The sequence below is a fragment of the Salmo salar genome, chromosome ssa07 (genome assembly GCF_905237065.1).
Source record: "Salmo salar chromosome ssa07, Ssal_v3.1, whole genome shotgun sequence".
Classification (NCBI taxonomy): domain Eukaryota; kingdom Metazoa; phylum Chordata; class Actinopteri; order Salmoniformes; family Salmonidae; genus Salmo; species Salmo salar.
The window spans coordinates 40,643,892-40,659,403 of record NC_059448.1 but is presented as its reverse complement, the minus strand read 5'-3'; the positions used below and the strand labels follow the sequence as shown (position 1 = coordinate 40,659,403).

The following is a 15,512-nucleotide window of genomic DNA, read 5'->3' as shown; positions in this document are numbered from 1 at the left end:
TTCTCAGAGAGGTCATACACCGGTTTACTGCTAGGGATTTCTACCAGCAGCGGCGACAGAGACAGAGAGGGTGTGGGAGGGAGAAGGAGGGGAAGGTGGAGACATACAGATGACGGGAGAGAGATAAAGACCTGGGGGAGATAGAGGGTGAAAAAGAGAAGCATTGTTAGGGCAAGAGAGGAACAAAGAGATCAATAGAAAGGGAAAAAGAGAGAGAGAAAAGTGACAAAGAGAGTGAATGCAGTATAGAAAGACTGTATGATCTAAACATGATTTGCATGAGTCACTCTTCAGTTCTATTGATGATGTCATCGGGACTGATGTCATCCATTGCCCCGCAATTCACAGACCTATTCACTGGACCTGCCTCTGGAAATGCTTGAAATGCGCACACACATTTAATGCTGGAAAGCCTTGATTGGAGACAAGCGTTGGAGTTGGAGACTTTTCAGCCTCAGCTGAGAGGAGTGTCATTTAATATCTGTTAATATCCATCATTCCCTCAATCTCTCTCAAACGCTTGAATTAACTCGTGATAATCCGTGTGGCTTGGAAGGTCACGCGCGGTTCACCAGCCCACAGTAACATAATTTGACAAGCATTTAGGGAACGTAAAGCCACAATGGAGGTTGATCCAGTGAAATGGCCTGCGAAGACAATTATCCACTTTGAAGATAATAACTATATATCTATCTAGCAATTCACAATAAATAGGTTTTTAATGTTGATATACACTGCTCTTTCCATGACATAGACTGACCAGGGGAGGAGACGGGTTAAAGAAGGATTTTTAAGCCTTGAGACAGTTTAGACATGTATAGTGTATGTATACCATTCAGAGGGTGAATGGGCAAGGCGAAAGGCAGTGCAGTATTAGGAAGGTGTTCCTAATGTTTTGTACACTCTGTGTATTGTTAAGAATGTATGTGTCATTGTGTGTAAGTGAACAGCAGTCATTGCTATCATATTTGAGGCCTGGCCTTTGTGCTTTTGAACACCAAGCTGAACTAATGTGTGTCTGTGAAGTAACCTTGCCCCTACGTTCACATGTCTAAGTCACATTGACGTACCTGTCATAACAATCCTGTTATAACCTCCTGTCCTGTCTGACCAGTCCTGCAACATCCCTGCATGCAAGCGTCATACACATGATCCAATCATATCACAGGCTCTGTGACGGACAAACAGGCTGACCTGTTTATATGGCGGGTTGGGGAGGAGAGGTGACGATTACAGTAGAGGAGAGGAATGGGTTAAGTGAAAATGTAGGATAATATTTGTCATACTTTAGGGGATGATAGCTGGCAGGAGAGGAGGGGAGAAGACGGAAAAGTGGATTTTCATACCTTATGTTACCAGAGCTGAAATCAGCGGTGTACAAGGTGTTTGTTCCTGTGAGGTGGGGACCTAAAAACCCAGCTTTATTATCTCCCAGACAGACCGATACAGATATTCTCTCTACCCCCCTCCACGCTCCAGATACTGTCATTTGCCCACACAGTCACATCAGCACTCCCCTTGGAAACACAGAATATAGGCCACTGCTCAGAGACAGTACTGATCTGAATACAACTCTAGATGTAGCAACTCTGCAAATAGGAAGATTTATAGGCAAGTTTAGCTTATTTTTTGCTACCATTGTTATAAGCGTTAAAGCCTTTGGTGCTAGGTAGTTTAGCCTAGGGGACCTTGAACTTTGCTCTATTTGGATTGGGAGGCCATTTAGTTTTGTCAGGCAAGGTTGGCAGGCGATTTTAAAGTGGTCTGACTTGGAGGAATATATCAGAGGTGACACAGTGAGTAACTGGTTTGATTTATGGGGCCTTTCAATTTTTTTTGGCCTCTTTCTCTCTCTCCTCTTTCTCTAACAGCAGGGTTTGGCTCTAACAGAGACGGGCTCTCATTGTGGTTGCAGTTTAAACTGCCGAACCGATAGCGCTAGACAGACTGGCCGTCAGGCAGCTCTTTCGCAGAGCAATCAGTGTCACACACCCAGCTGCAACGCTTCGCCTCTTAACCCGCCCATTAATCCCACAGATTGAAGTTGAGTCCGAGCCTCATTTGTGTAATCTTCATGTCGCTTTTCTCATTTTCGACTGCATTTCTCTCTTTCTCTTTCTCTCCCCTCCCCACCCCCCAGGCCTAAGGCTCCAGAGCAGGCTCCATCAGAGGAGAGTGACAGAGTGAAGAAGGAGCGCCCAATGAGCACCATGAGCGAGGCGTCTAACTTCACAGGAGGGTCAGACTATAGCACCTACCCTGGCAGCAGCCCCGCCACGCGGGTGAGTGCTCCACGTCGGCCTGTACACCCAACCCCTAATAGACCACTAGACCCATTCCCTGGATCTGAGAGGATTAGTTGGGGGTTCCTAAAGAGCACATGGACGCCACTGTAATGGATGTCATGCAATTATGATGCATGTACAAGGACAGGGTGGGATTAATGTACTGTATCAAGAGTGACTTGGCTAATAGGGGCCTGTGAGAGGGGAGATAAAGGTCCCAGTTCTGGGATGTTAAGAGGAGTCTTGTGGGTCAGTGATCTCTCCCATTTTCTCCATTAAGTCAATGTTGTGAGAGCTGTATTAGTCCACAGACAGTATCAGAACAGGGACTCTACATGAGATAATATGTGCTGGATTATCCCAGGCCTGTCACAGATGGTGACCATTCTAGAATTGTAACTAAGTGATTTTATTGTACGGCGTGTCAGTTTATAAATGCTTAATAGACTAGTGTATAAATATGCATGCTTTCATGAATTAATGATGTTTTACTTCGGCTTACACTGACTAAAAATGTAGCTTGGTGGCATGTATTTATTAATGAGCTGTAATTATTGATAAGTTACCATAGAGCCCTACAGTGGAGGTGTCATAATACCCATAAAATCTAGCGGTCAAACAAGGAAAGGGTTCCAGTTATTTTTCCACCATTCATTTTTCCCATAGGGGATTTTAGTAACACTTAAAATAAGGGCTGTGTTTCGTATAGGCTTACTCTGGTGTGACATTTTGATAACCATGTAAATCTCTCGGAGAAGGTGACTTTTTAGCAATATATTCGCCTGGATTAATTGGCTGCTAATGTGGCTATCATAAAGACCTACAAATACCGTGATGATCTGGATTGGAACTATTTCCCTGGGTATTATTACATACTGTGGAACTCTATTGTGGGTCGAGCTACTGTAGCACTATGCTCAGCTGCTGTAGGGATGGATAGAAGGTTCTGCAATGCTGTAAATTAGTCTCTCTCTTGCTCTCTTTTCTCTCTCTGTATCGGTCTCTCTCTGTCTCTCCCTCTCTCAGTAAAGATGGTCTTGTAGAATGGGCTAGTTTAATGAGGTGAATACTGTACCTTTTCCTTCTGTTGCTTTTTAACTTTATTTGTTTATTAACACCAAAGAGCCAAATGCAGGTTAACGGTCTTCACCTATATTTACTAACAGAGGACGATAATTTGAATGAATTTGTAACTCTCCTCCTCTAATCATGCATCTTTAGAAATATGTTTGTGTATATATACTGAACAAAAATGGAAACGCAACAATGTCAACTATTTTACTGAGTTACAGTTCCTATAAGGAAATCAGTCAATTGAAATAAATTCACTAGGACCGAATCTATGGATTTCACATGACTGGGCAGGAGCGCGGCCATGGGTGGGTCTGGGAGGGCATAGGCCCACCCACTTGGGAGCCAGGCCCATCCACTGGGCAGTCAGGCCCAGCCAATCAGAATGAGATTTTCCCCAAAAAAGGGCATTATTACAGAAATACTTCAGGTTCATCAGCTGTCCGGGTGGCTGGTCTCAGACAATCCCGCAGTGAAGAAGCTGGATTATGGAGGTCCTGGGCTGGCGTGGTTACACGTGGTCTGCAGTTGTGAGGCTGGTTGGACGTACTGCCAAATTCTCTAAAACGGGTGGGCAACTCCAGTTCTCGAGGGCCTGATTGGTGTCACAGTTTTGCCCCAGCTAACACGTTTATATTTTTGTTCAGTGTATATATACAGTGCCATGAACAAGTATTTGCCCCCTTTCTGATTTTCATATTTAAAAAAATAAAAAATAATTATACTGAATTATCAGATCTTCAACTAAAACCTAATATTAGACAAAGGGAACCTGAGTTTACAAACAACCCAAAAAAATGTATACTCATTTTATTTATTTAATTAACAAAGTTATGCAACACTGATTCCCCTGTGTTAAAAAGTAATTGCCCCCTTACACTCAATAACTGGTTGTGCCATCTTTAGATGCAATGACTGCAAACCAAATGCTTTGAATTTTTTTGCTCTGTCTCTCACATCTCTGTGGAGGAATTTTGGCCCAATCTTGCATGCAGAACTGCTTTAACTCCACGACGTGTGGGTTTTCAAGTCCTGCCACAACATCGCAATTGGGATTAGGTCTGGAATTTGACTAAGCCATTACAAAACTTCAAATTTGTTGCTTTTTAACCATTTTCATGTTGACTTGATTGTGTGTTTTGGATCATTGTCTTGCTGCATGACCCAGCTGTGTTTCAGGTTCAGCTCACAGACAGATGGCCTGACTTTCTCCTGTAGAATTCTCTGATATAGAGCCGAATTTATGCTTCCTTCTATTAAGGCAAGTTGTGCAGGTCCTGAGGCAGCAAAGCATCCCCACCATCACACTACCACCACCATGCTTGACCGTTGGTATGAGGTTCTTACTGTGGAATGCAGTGTTTGGTTTTCGCCAGTCATAACGGGACTTTTTTTGGCCAAAAAGCACCTGGAAGACTCTTGGAAGAATGTTCTATGGACAGATGAGTCAAAAGTAGAACTTTTGATGACATGGGTCCCATTATGCCTGGCGAAAACCAAACATTGCATTCCCACAGTAAGAACCATGGCGGTGGTGGTGTGATGGTTTGGGGATGCTTTGAACTGAAGCTGAAGGGCAGCTAGGTCATGCAACATGCAGCTGGGTCAAGACAATGATCCAAAACACACAATCAAGCCCACATGAAAATGGCTAAAAACAAACAAATTAGAAGTTCTGGAATGGCCTAGTCAAAGTCCTGACCTAATCCCAATTGAAATGTTGTGGCAGGACTTGAAACAAGCAGTTCATGCTTGAAAACCAACAAATGTTGCTGAGTTAAAGAAGTTCTGCAAAAATTCCTCCACAGCGATGTGAGAGACTAATCAACAATTACAGGAAGCATTTGCTTGCAGTCATTGCAGCTGAGGTGGCACAACCAGTTATTGAGTATAAGGGGGCAATTACCTTTTCACACAGGGGAATTGGGTGTTGCACTTTGTTCATTAAATAAAATAAGTATACTTTTTTGTTGTAAACAATGCTTCCCTTTATCTAATATTAGGTTTTGGTTGAAGATCTGATAACATTCAGTATCAAAAATATATATTTTTTTAAATTAAAAAAATCAGAAAGGGGGAAAATACTTGTTCACGGCACTGTATATAAATGTTTTTACATACAGTATACTGACAGTTTGTCTATTTACATTTTCAGCCTTCGAGGTCTTACAAAAAGGTCCATAACTTTGGCAAGAGGTCCAACTCTATTAAGAGGAACCCCAATGCCCCGGCGGTCAAGAGCAACTGGCTTTACAAACAGGTATTGGAAAGTTGTACATCGTTTGTAGTTCCCAGTATAGAAGAACTTGACTAAATTACTTAATTGCAATTTACTCTCAAAATAGTCTAGAGAATTGCAGAACCTGTACAAATCAAATGGCTGATTGCAATATGTGTGATGATGAGTGGGTGTTGGTGGAAGTGTGCAGCCTACACAGTCTTCCTCAGTGGGTTGATGAGAGAGTCTGTGTGACAGGGCTTTGTGGGGATCGCCACCTGCACACACACATGTAAAATCAATTCTAAAATTGATTAAATTGTTATTTTTCCTCATAAATCTACACACAATACCCCATAATGACAAACCAAAAACAAGTTTTTATACAAAAAACGGAAATATCACATTTACTCAGTACTTTGTTGAAGGTGCAGTGATTACAGCATAGTCTTCTTGGGTATGATGCTACAAGCTTTGCACACCTGTATTTGGGGAGTTTCTCCCATTCTTCTCTGCAAATCCTCTCAAGCTCTGTCAGGTTGGATGTGGAACGTTGCTGCACCATAGGGATGGTGCCAGGCGTCATCCATATGTAACACTTGATATTCAGGCCAAAGAGTTCAATCTTGGTTTCATCAGACCAGAGAATCTCGTTTCTCGTGGTCTGAGAGTCGAAAGATGCCTTTTGGCAAACTCCAAGCGGGCTGTCATGTGCCTTTTACTGAGGAGTGGCTTCTGTCTAGCCACTCTACCATAAAGGCCTGATTGGTAATGTGCTGCAGAGATGTTTGTCCTTATGGAATGTTCTCCCATCTCCACAGAGGAACTCTAGAGCTCTGTCAGAGTGACCATTGGGTTCTTGGTCACCTCCCTGACCATGGCCCTTCTCCCCCGATTGCTCAGTTTGACCGGGCAGCAAACTCTAGGAAGAGTCTTGGTGGTTCCAAACTTCTTCCATTTAAGAATGATGGAGGGCACTGTATTCTTGGGGACCTTCAATGCTGCAGACATGTTTTGGTACCCTTCCCCAGTTCTGTTGCTCGACACAATCCTGTCTCGGAGCGCTACGGACAATTCCTTCGACCTCATGGCTTGGTTCTTGCTCTGACATGCACTGTCAACTGTGGGACCTTATATAGACAGGTGTATGCCTTTCCAAATCATGTACAATCAATTGAATTTACAACAGGTAAACATTCCAATCAAGCAGTAGAAACATGTCAAGATGATAAATGGAAACAGGATGCACCTGAGCTCAATTTCGAGTCTCATGGCAAAGGGTCTGAATACGTATGTAAATAAGGTATTTCTGTTTTCAGTTTGTCATTATGGAGTATTGTGTGTAGATTGCTGAGGATTTTTATTTAATCCGTTTTAGAATAATGCTGTAACGTAACAAAATGTGGATAAAGTCAAGGGGTCTGAATACATTCCGAAGGCACTGTAGCTACCCGCAAAACACCTGTCTCAACGGTTTACAGTTAAGAGGTGACTCTGGGATGCTGGCCTTCTAGGCAGAGTTGCAAAGAAAAAGACAATCTCTGACTGGCCAATAAAAATAAAATATTAAGATGGGCAAAAGAACACAGACACTGGAAAGAGGAAGATTGGAAAAAAGTGTTATGGACAGACAAATCTAAGTTTGTGTTCGAATCACAAAGAAAAACATTCGTGAGACTCAGAAAAGATGCTGGAGGAGTGCTTGACGCCATCTGTCAAGCATGGTGGAGGCAATGTGATGGTCTGGGGATGCTTTGGTGGTGATAAAGTGGGAGATGTGTACAGGGTAAAAGGGATCTTGAAGAAGGAAGGCTATCACGCCATTTTGCAACACCATGCCGTACCCTGTGGACGGCGCTTAATTGGAGCCAATTTCCTCCTACAACAGGACAATGACCCAAAGCACAGCTCCAAACTATGCAATAACTATTTAGGGAAGAATCAGTGAGCTGGTATTCTGTCTATAATGGAGTGACCAGCACAGTCACCAGATCTCAACCCTATTGAGCTGTTGTGGGAGCAGCTTGACCGTATGGTACGAAGTGCCTATCAAGCCTATCCAACTTGTGGGAGGTGCTTCAGGAAGCATGGGGTGAAATCTCTTCAGATCACCTCAACAAATTGACAACTAGAATGCCAAAGGTCTGCAAGGCTGCAAATGGAGGATTCTTTGACGAAAGCAAAGTTTGAAGGACACTATTATTTCAATTAAAAATCATTATTTATAACCTTGTCAACGTCTTGACTATATGTCCTATTCATTTTGCAACTCATTTAATGTATATTTTCATGGAAAATAAGGACATTTCTAAGTGACCCCCAACGTTTTAATGGTAGTGTGTACACACACACACACACACACACACACACACACACACACACACACACACACACACACACTCAAAGGGAACTTGACAATCTAAAATAGGTTTAATTACAGCTGCAATAATGGACACATGCAGATCTCTTAAGCAGCAGCGGTCAGCTGTGTAACATCTCTCACACACAGACACACACACACACACACACACACACACACACACACACACACACACACACACACACACACGTCTGTTGGGCTATCCAGTTATCTATCTAACAGGGACATCCTCATTCACATTCAGAAAGAGACACATTCACTTTGAATCTGTATTCCCAGACAGTGAATTTAAATCAGATTGGTTTGTGGGAGAGTTTGACCTTGTCTCTTGTTATCTGGCAATTGTATTCAATCTAAACGTTGATGCATAATTTTGTCATTCTCATTTAAATAGCCTGAGTCCTTTGTTTTAGTTAATACTGATACGGTGGCCTGGTCCCTCAAGCAAAGTGACAACCATCCTTGATTGGATGTAACTTTCTCTCTCTCTCTCTGCCTCAATTAATCAGGTCACTTTACAGACTAGCTCGACCAACTTTGTGGTGGCTGAGCTATTTTGCTCATTATCTTTCAACCTGTACAATGCAACTTGAGCATTTCCTCTCCCTCACCAAGCTCTAGCTGTGGGTCAATTTGTCAATGTGTCTCAACCCCCTGGCACACACAACACACAAACACACTCGCACCCACACACACTCTCACTCACTCATTAAGCGCAATCAACATTAGCATCACTCAGTTTCCAACTAGAGTTGAGCTGTTGTCAATAACCTTTCTCTTATGCGCTTCCCTCTCTACCATGCTGAATTACCCTTTCAAAGCTGCGTTGATTCTCTCTCGCAAGACGTGCCTTTTCTCCTTCTCAAACCTGACAACCAAAGTCTTCTCTTAAAGGGGAAATGTTTTATTGATGATGGGCTTTTCTTTTATGCCTTTGTACTCCTCCTCGTGCATCAAAAGAACGCTGCGTATGAAGATGAGGAAAAACAACAAAACCGTCTTGGATTATTTGTTATGAATAAAAAATAAAGGCAACGTTAGACGAGAAGCCGTTATTTTTACAGAGAAAAGACTGGAGCTTATTATCTGGAGACCAAAGCCAACGAAGGCGTGCACATGTGCGCATACATACAGCGATAAAAACAGAAAGGGGAAACTTGTCTGCGAGTTAAGAGATAAAAAGGGCCAATTTGCTTCAGTGGGAGGAGATGGCTGTGGTTAATGAAACCGTCTGGGATCAGAGGGAGTGCGTACGTTGCTTCCTAAACTCTGTGACAGTCTTGGTGTTGGCCACTCAGATCCGGAGGGACAGCAGGGTGTGCAGGATTTGGTTCTAGCCTAGCTCTACTTACGCATCCAATTGAACAAACCAAGGTAGGTCTAGATGAAAAGCAAGGGCAGCCTATAGGTATTCATGACCAGGATTGAGGAACACTGCTCTATACACTAGATCTGATAGCAAATGCTTGAATAGATGGGAGAAATATACCAATTATTGTCGAAAGGCTTGCCTAGCTTATCAGAGGGCAAGGAGCAGCTTCTACCAAATGTTTTGCTCTGTCTCAGTATCTGACTGATGTCTCCTGTCTTCTGTTCCCCTGTAGGACAGCACAGGGATGAAGCTATGGAAGAAGAGGTGGTTTGTGCTGTCTGACATGTGCCTGTTTTACTATAGAGGTGAGACACACACACACTCTCAAAGCGCAACACATGGTCAAAGTTTGAGTATAGGATATCCACCAGGTGCATCATAGCTAGCAGTAAAATGCAAACGTATTTGCTGCGGACGTAGACATACCACAATTCTCCCAGGTTTCAGAGAGTTTAATTTCCATAAATTGTTCAATTAAACGGTCCCGGAGTGCAATCAGCCAGCTCTTTCATGACATGCCCAGAGGGGAATTTCCTGTTTATTGGTAAACCAAGAGACGAGAGAAGAGTTTTTAAGAGTGTTGACGTGCTATGCTTTCTGATAACATCTATCTCTCTTTCGCGCTCTTATCTTCTTCACTCACTTCATTTTAACTTAAGTGCTGTCTGTCAATGAGTTTTCAGAGGTAAGGTTTTGGCTAGGAATTGTGTCTGTCTGAAGGCAAGAATGAGAGGTTGTTGGGGGAATATGAATGACCATGTCTGATTGATTGATGGTTCTGCTCTGGTCAGGATCTCTGTCTCAACAGAATGATCAAATCTAATCATATCATCACATAGCTTAAAGGTTAAGGTCACCTTGCTTCTTCTTTGTAGAATCTAGTGAAAACCCCATTTTAAATCAAATCAAATGTTGTTCACATCTGCCGAACACAACAGGTATAGTAGACTTAACAGCGCAATGCTTACTTACGAGCCCATTCCAAACAGTGCAGTTAAAAATATTTGCTAAATAAAAAAGGAAATAGTAACATAATAAAAATGTAATGAGGCGATATAGGAGTACCGGTACCGAGTCAATGTGCAGGGGTACGAGGTAGGTCATTGAGCTAATACAGTATGTACATATGGGTAGAGGTGCTGCTTTTAGAAGGAGGAGGTGCTGTGTTCTCATTTCATCTTCTTGATCTCTCTCCCTCTCTCCTCTCCCCCTCGCCTCTCGGGTTAATAATGCAGCAGCAGCAGTAGAGAGAGCGGGGCAGAAGCGGGGATGGAGTGCTGCAGGGAATTCTGCTGTACTTGCCTGTTTAAAGTAAACCCTGAAGCTGAGTTTGGGCTCTGTTGGTTTTGCTGCAGTTGTGCTCTACTCTACAGATGGTGTGTTACAACACAGTGTTGGCATTATACAACCCAGCTGTACGAAACGCTCTGAGCAGCAGACAGATTGATTCCATCATTGTTTACTTGTCTGTCTTTGATACGGTAGTAACACTGTTGTATGCTATCACACTCAAGTTAGTGTGTTTGTTTACCAAGTTGCGCTGTTAGGATTAAATTTGACTGCGAAATTATAGATGTTTGGCAAAGCAGCCCGAGGAGAAACGGTTTTGTTCTATCTGGTTTGGGTACTCTACTGTGTAACATGCTGGAAGCCCGGGATTTTGGGGTTCTTAGTGAAGAAAGAAAGTGAATATCCTGCCATGCTCAACCCTGTCTGCCATGCTCTGATAAACTCCAGCTTAAATGGTCCTATCTGAGACGGTTAACACACCCAGACCGAAGATAAAGGTGCCTATGTAGTTCTGACACATTTTGTGTCCGATACATCCTGGGTCCTGTTAGCAGCTTACCTAGCCATCACACCCTGACCAAAGATAAAGGTGCCTACAAAGTTCTGACGCATTCTGTTTCCGTTACATCCTGTGCCCACTGTCCTGTTAGAATGCTGATAGTTCCCCTCTGATCTCTCCCGACTTTCCTCCACCAGATGGACCATAATGCACTATTCCAAAGCCTGTATCGACATTATAAACCATATACGACGATTCTTCTCGTCCTCTTTCCTGTAGATGAGAAGGAGGAGGGCATCCTGGGTAGTATCCTGCTGCCCAGCTTCCACATCTCCATGCTGTCTGTCGACGACCACATCAGCAGGAAATACGCCTTCAAGGTCAGTACTGTACACACACAGACAAAGCCCCATAAAGTATGCCGCGCTTCTGCGCGTGGACCTCCTAGGTGGTTGCAATACGGAGCCTGAAAAATTACTTCGGAGAAATGGTTAGGGTGGTACTTGTTTCCGAAAATCCTGTTACTGAAGGGAAATCTATAATCCGTAACTCCCTTGTCTGTCGGTCCGGATTGTATAATGTGTGAATATCTGTATAGATACTCACTTTATTTTGTCATAGACAGTGGTAGGCTACGCGAAAGCACGTCTTCCCGCTGTATACCACAGTAGAGATATTGCTTTTGTAGTGAGTTATTGTAGTGCTATGGATCAACAGCCAGACAATTGACAGACAATCCAGTATGGGTAGGAAGCTATGGTGAGCTTCAATTGGTCACTCGCGTCGCGATATCATGGAGGATTTGAATAGAGTTCAGCTTTAGTCCCGCCCTGTTCAGCTCCCTCGCCCACTCCGCTTCTCTCTCTTTCCTTCCATTGAAAGTGAATGGCTTCTGATGTTTCACCGCACAAAGTGTAAACGCACTGTAACACACACGCTTCTCTTCGCTTTTGGTCTTTCCTTTCAGAGAATCTCTGAAAATGCGTTTGTATACGGAGAGCTCTTTGTGCGTAGATCCATGATAAAGTCAATAGATTTTCTAGTCTCAGTATGCAAGAGGGTGATAGGAGCAAGATGGGCAGAGAGAGAAGATAAAGAAAAGTATATACTGAAAGACAGACACGGCTATATCCACCTTTTTGAGCATGTTAGCCTCACATACCGTTTCACACAAGTCACCACTGTAAACACTGATTCACTCCTACACATTGACACCGTCTAACACAGTAACAAGCCCATCCATTCTCTACTCCCCCACATCCCCTACTATCTGTCCTCTCCTCTGCTGTGTGTTAGGGTGTGTCACAAATGGCACCGTATTCCCTATATAGTACACTACCCCTGGTCTAAAGTAGTGCACTATAAAGGGAATAGGGTGCCAATTGGGACACTGACTTAGTGCCAGTCTCTGCCTCTGCAGCAGGAAACAAGAGTAACACTCAGCTTGGAGTGTCTCCCTGTCGCTCATATTTATGGTCCTAAGCCTGCTTAGCAGGTAATTAAAGTTAGCTACACAGCCTTGGAGTGGTAGGGATGCACACACACATTCACGCTCAAACACACAGGCGTGTGTGCACAGACAGACCGACAGACCCATGCACGCGCATACCTCTTCCAAAGAAGGTGATGTAACACTCCCTGCAGTCTTGCCAAGGTCACCCACTTACCTTCCTCACACTCCTCTGTCTTTGGAACTCTCCCTCTCTCTCTCTCTCTCTCTCTCTCTCTCTCCCTCTCCCTGCTAGGCGACCCACTCCAACATGAGGACATACTACTTCTGCACAGACACAGCCAAAGACATGGAGTCCTGGATGAAAGTGATGACGGACGCAGCCCTGGTCCACACAGAGCCAATCAGAAGGTGGGTAAACCCAGATAGAACTGCCCACAAACCCAAATCCTTCCTATAGCAGCCAGCCAGCCTTGATTGCCTGACCTATGGCAATGACAGCTACCAGCTGAACCGGGCAATCTTTTGTTTTGTAAGCAAACGGACGGCCGTGAGAGCCGGCGGTATTTCTTGCAGAAGTGAGAAATCGCATCAGTTTAGAAGACAATTACCAGATGTTGTGTTGAAGATGCATAGCTGGTAACAAGAATCTAGAGCTTTAGGGCTATACAGCACAGCAATGGTATCCATCCTCACTGCCTCCAGGTAAACTTTATTTTTTCTGTTGATGTGGCACATCAGAGGCAACTGCACTTCACACTCGATACAACAAAATACTTTTAGTGCTGTTGGTAATTGCAGTGTTTTAGCCATGAGCTGTTCTTGAAGGCTTTTCGACATGGGCATACAGTGCTTTATACTCTGGAGAGACTCAGATGGACAGTAACACCTACTCTTCACAGTCCTGTAAGTACAGCACACCAGCAGTCCTAGCTTCATCATTGTGGCGTGATGCAGGACGTGTGTGGAGGTTTGTTTGTATGTCTGCACACTGCAAGTACTTCAGCACTGCTCTCATCTTAAAGGGATGCTGTGGGGCACAAACCCGCACTCAGGCCACCGCGTGCTTTAATTACACAGAACTACCGTGTCTGTAAACTCCACAGCCTGCAATAGAAATTAGACATACTGCTGTTACTGTACCTTTACCTCACTGAGAAATACTAGGAAAACCCCAGGAAGAAATACATAAAGTACTTGACCATTAGATTAGCAGTCCCAAGTGGCTGTCACAGTGACTTGTCCCTGAGTGCAGTAGGCGGTAAAAGACTGGCTAGCCTAGAATTGAGCTATTTCCCTCTGGAGTACCAGACCTGTTAATGGCCTTTCTGTAGCAGACTGAAAGGTTGCAGCAGTGGATGGCTGCTCAGTCAAAGTAGCCACGTCTCACTGTGCCCTCGGAGTGCTGTGGGCGGACAGTGATGTTTTCAAAACCTCTCACTTCTCTTCCTCTTCTCCTCTCTGGTCCCCCGAGGAAGGCAGTCAGGCAGGTTGGAGGAGAGGTAGCAGTAGAGCCCAGCGCCTGACACCCACACAGCAAGAGTCCATTGTTGGAATGTGGAAATATGTTTTTCTATGAACCTGCCTGGTAATGGCTTATGGTGTATATTTATTGTCATCTTTTTCAGTCATCTGTCTTTTTTATTTCACTTACCGTTTCCAATCCCCCTCTCGTTCTCTCCCTCTTTTTCTCTCGTCCATCATTCTCTCTCCCTCCTCTCTCTCCCTCCTCTCTCTTTCTCTCTCTCCCAGACTGGATAAGTTGAAGGTGGACCGCTGCTGTCCCCAGGAGGTGAACAACATTCTGAACCACAACCGGGTCCTGACCAGACCAGAGATCCAGAACAACGAGAGGAACCGTGAGCCGCGCCAGCCCTCCCTCACCCGCAGCATGGACCGCACGGACGGGGACAGGAAACACAACACCCTTCAGAGAGAGAGGGAGCGCTACACCCTGCAGAAAGACGGAGAGAGATACTCCCTTCAGAAAGACGGGGTGAGCTACACGCTGCAGAGAGATGGGGAGAGGTACCTGTTGCAGAAAGACGGAGAGAGGTACGCCCTGCAAAAAGACGGGGAGCGGTATTCATTGCAGAAAGATGGAGGCGAACAATATGCTGTGCAGAAAGATGTTCAAATGGAGAAATACGCACCTCAGAAAGACGGGGAGAAGTTCTTGGTACAGAAAGATGGAGAGAGATATGCACTGCAAAAAGGAGAGAGATACACCCTCCAAAAAGATGGACAGAAATACAACCACCAGAAAGGGGTAGAGAGACAAATGTCTATGACTGAGAAAGATCGGTCCGATCGTTATGGGACCCTTGATGAAAGACAGAAGTATAAAACCCTACGGGAAGGGAGTAAGAGTGGTACCCTGAGGGATGGAGATAAGTATGGGACGCTCGATAAGTATGGTACCCTTAGGGAAGTGGATAAGTATGGAACCCTCCGTGAAGGGAACAAGTATGGATTCCAGAGGGATGGCAGTGCTGAGAGGCCTCTGACTAAAATCAACAGCATCAAGCTCCAACCAGCCCAGGCAGCAGCCATCGCAGCAGCAGTTACAGCCTCCCGCCAGGTACAGGTCTCCCAGCACATGGCCCCACCACAGGTCAACGGCTCTGGGGAGCGGGCTGGTGACCACAGCCCAGGGGAGGTGGTAGGCACCCTGGGGAGAGGAGCAGGAAAGGCCCAGGACCCGCCTCAGAACCAGTCCCAGAACCAGCAGGCCCAGGAGCCAGAGAAGAGTCTGACCAGAACCAACTCCATGAGGCAGCTGGAGAACTGGGTTAGGACCCAGAGGACACAAGAGGATGACGATACCAGGAGGTAAGAGGGTGTGTGTGTGTGTGTGTGTGTCTTTCTTTCTGTCTGCGTGCGTGCGTGCGTGCGTGTTTTGGGGTGGAGTGTGTGTGGGTTGGTTGCATTTCTGTGTGTCTGTATC

The 15,512-nt window shown here is 44.7% G+C and overlaps 1 protein-coding gene across 15 annotated transcripts in view; it reads left to right on the top strand.

The window, feature by feature from the left end:
* The window catches only part of LOC106609184 (pleckstrin homology domain-containing family A member 5), a 147,134-nt gene that overhangs the window by 101,992 nt on the left and 29,630 nt on the right, over positions 1–15,512 (top strand). For all 15 annotated transcript variants that reach the window (XR_001329658.2, XM_014207694.2, XM_014207686.2 and 12 more), the window contains 6 exons: positions 2,141–2,282; positions 5,512–5,616; positions 9,559–9,631; positions 11,395–11,495; positions 12,861–12,976; positions 14,318–15,397. Coding sequence is in view for 14 of the 15 variants with exons in the window: in XM_014207694.2 (XP_014063169.1) it covers positions 2,141–2,282; positions 5,512–5,616; positions 9,559–9,631; positions 11,395–11,495; positions 12,861–12,976; positions 14,318–15,397 (1,617 nt within the window). In the remaining variant the exon portion in view is untranslated. The remainder of the gene's footprint in view (positions 1–2,140; positions 2,283–5,511; positions 5,617–9,558; positions 9,632–11,394; positions 11,496–12,860; positions 12,977–14,317; positions 15,398–15,512) is intronic.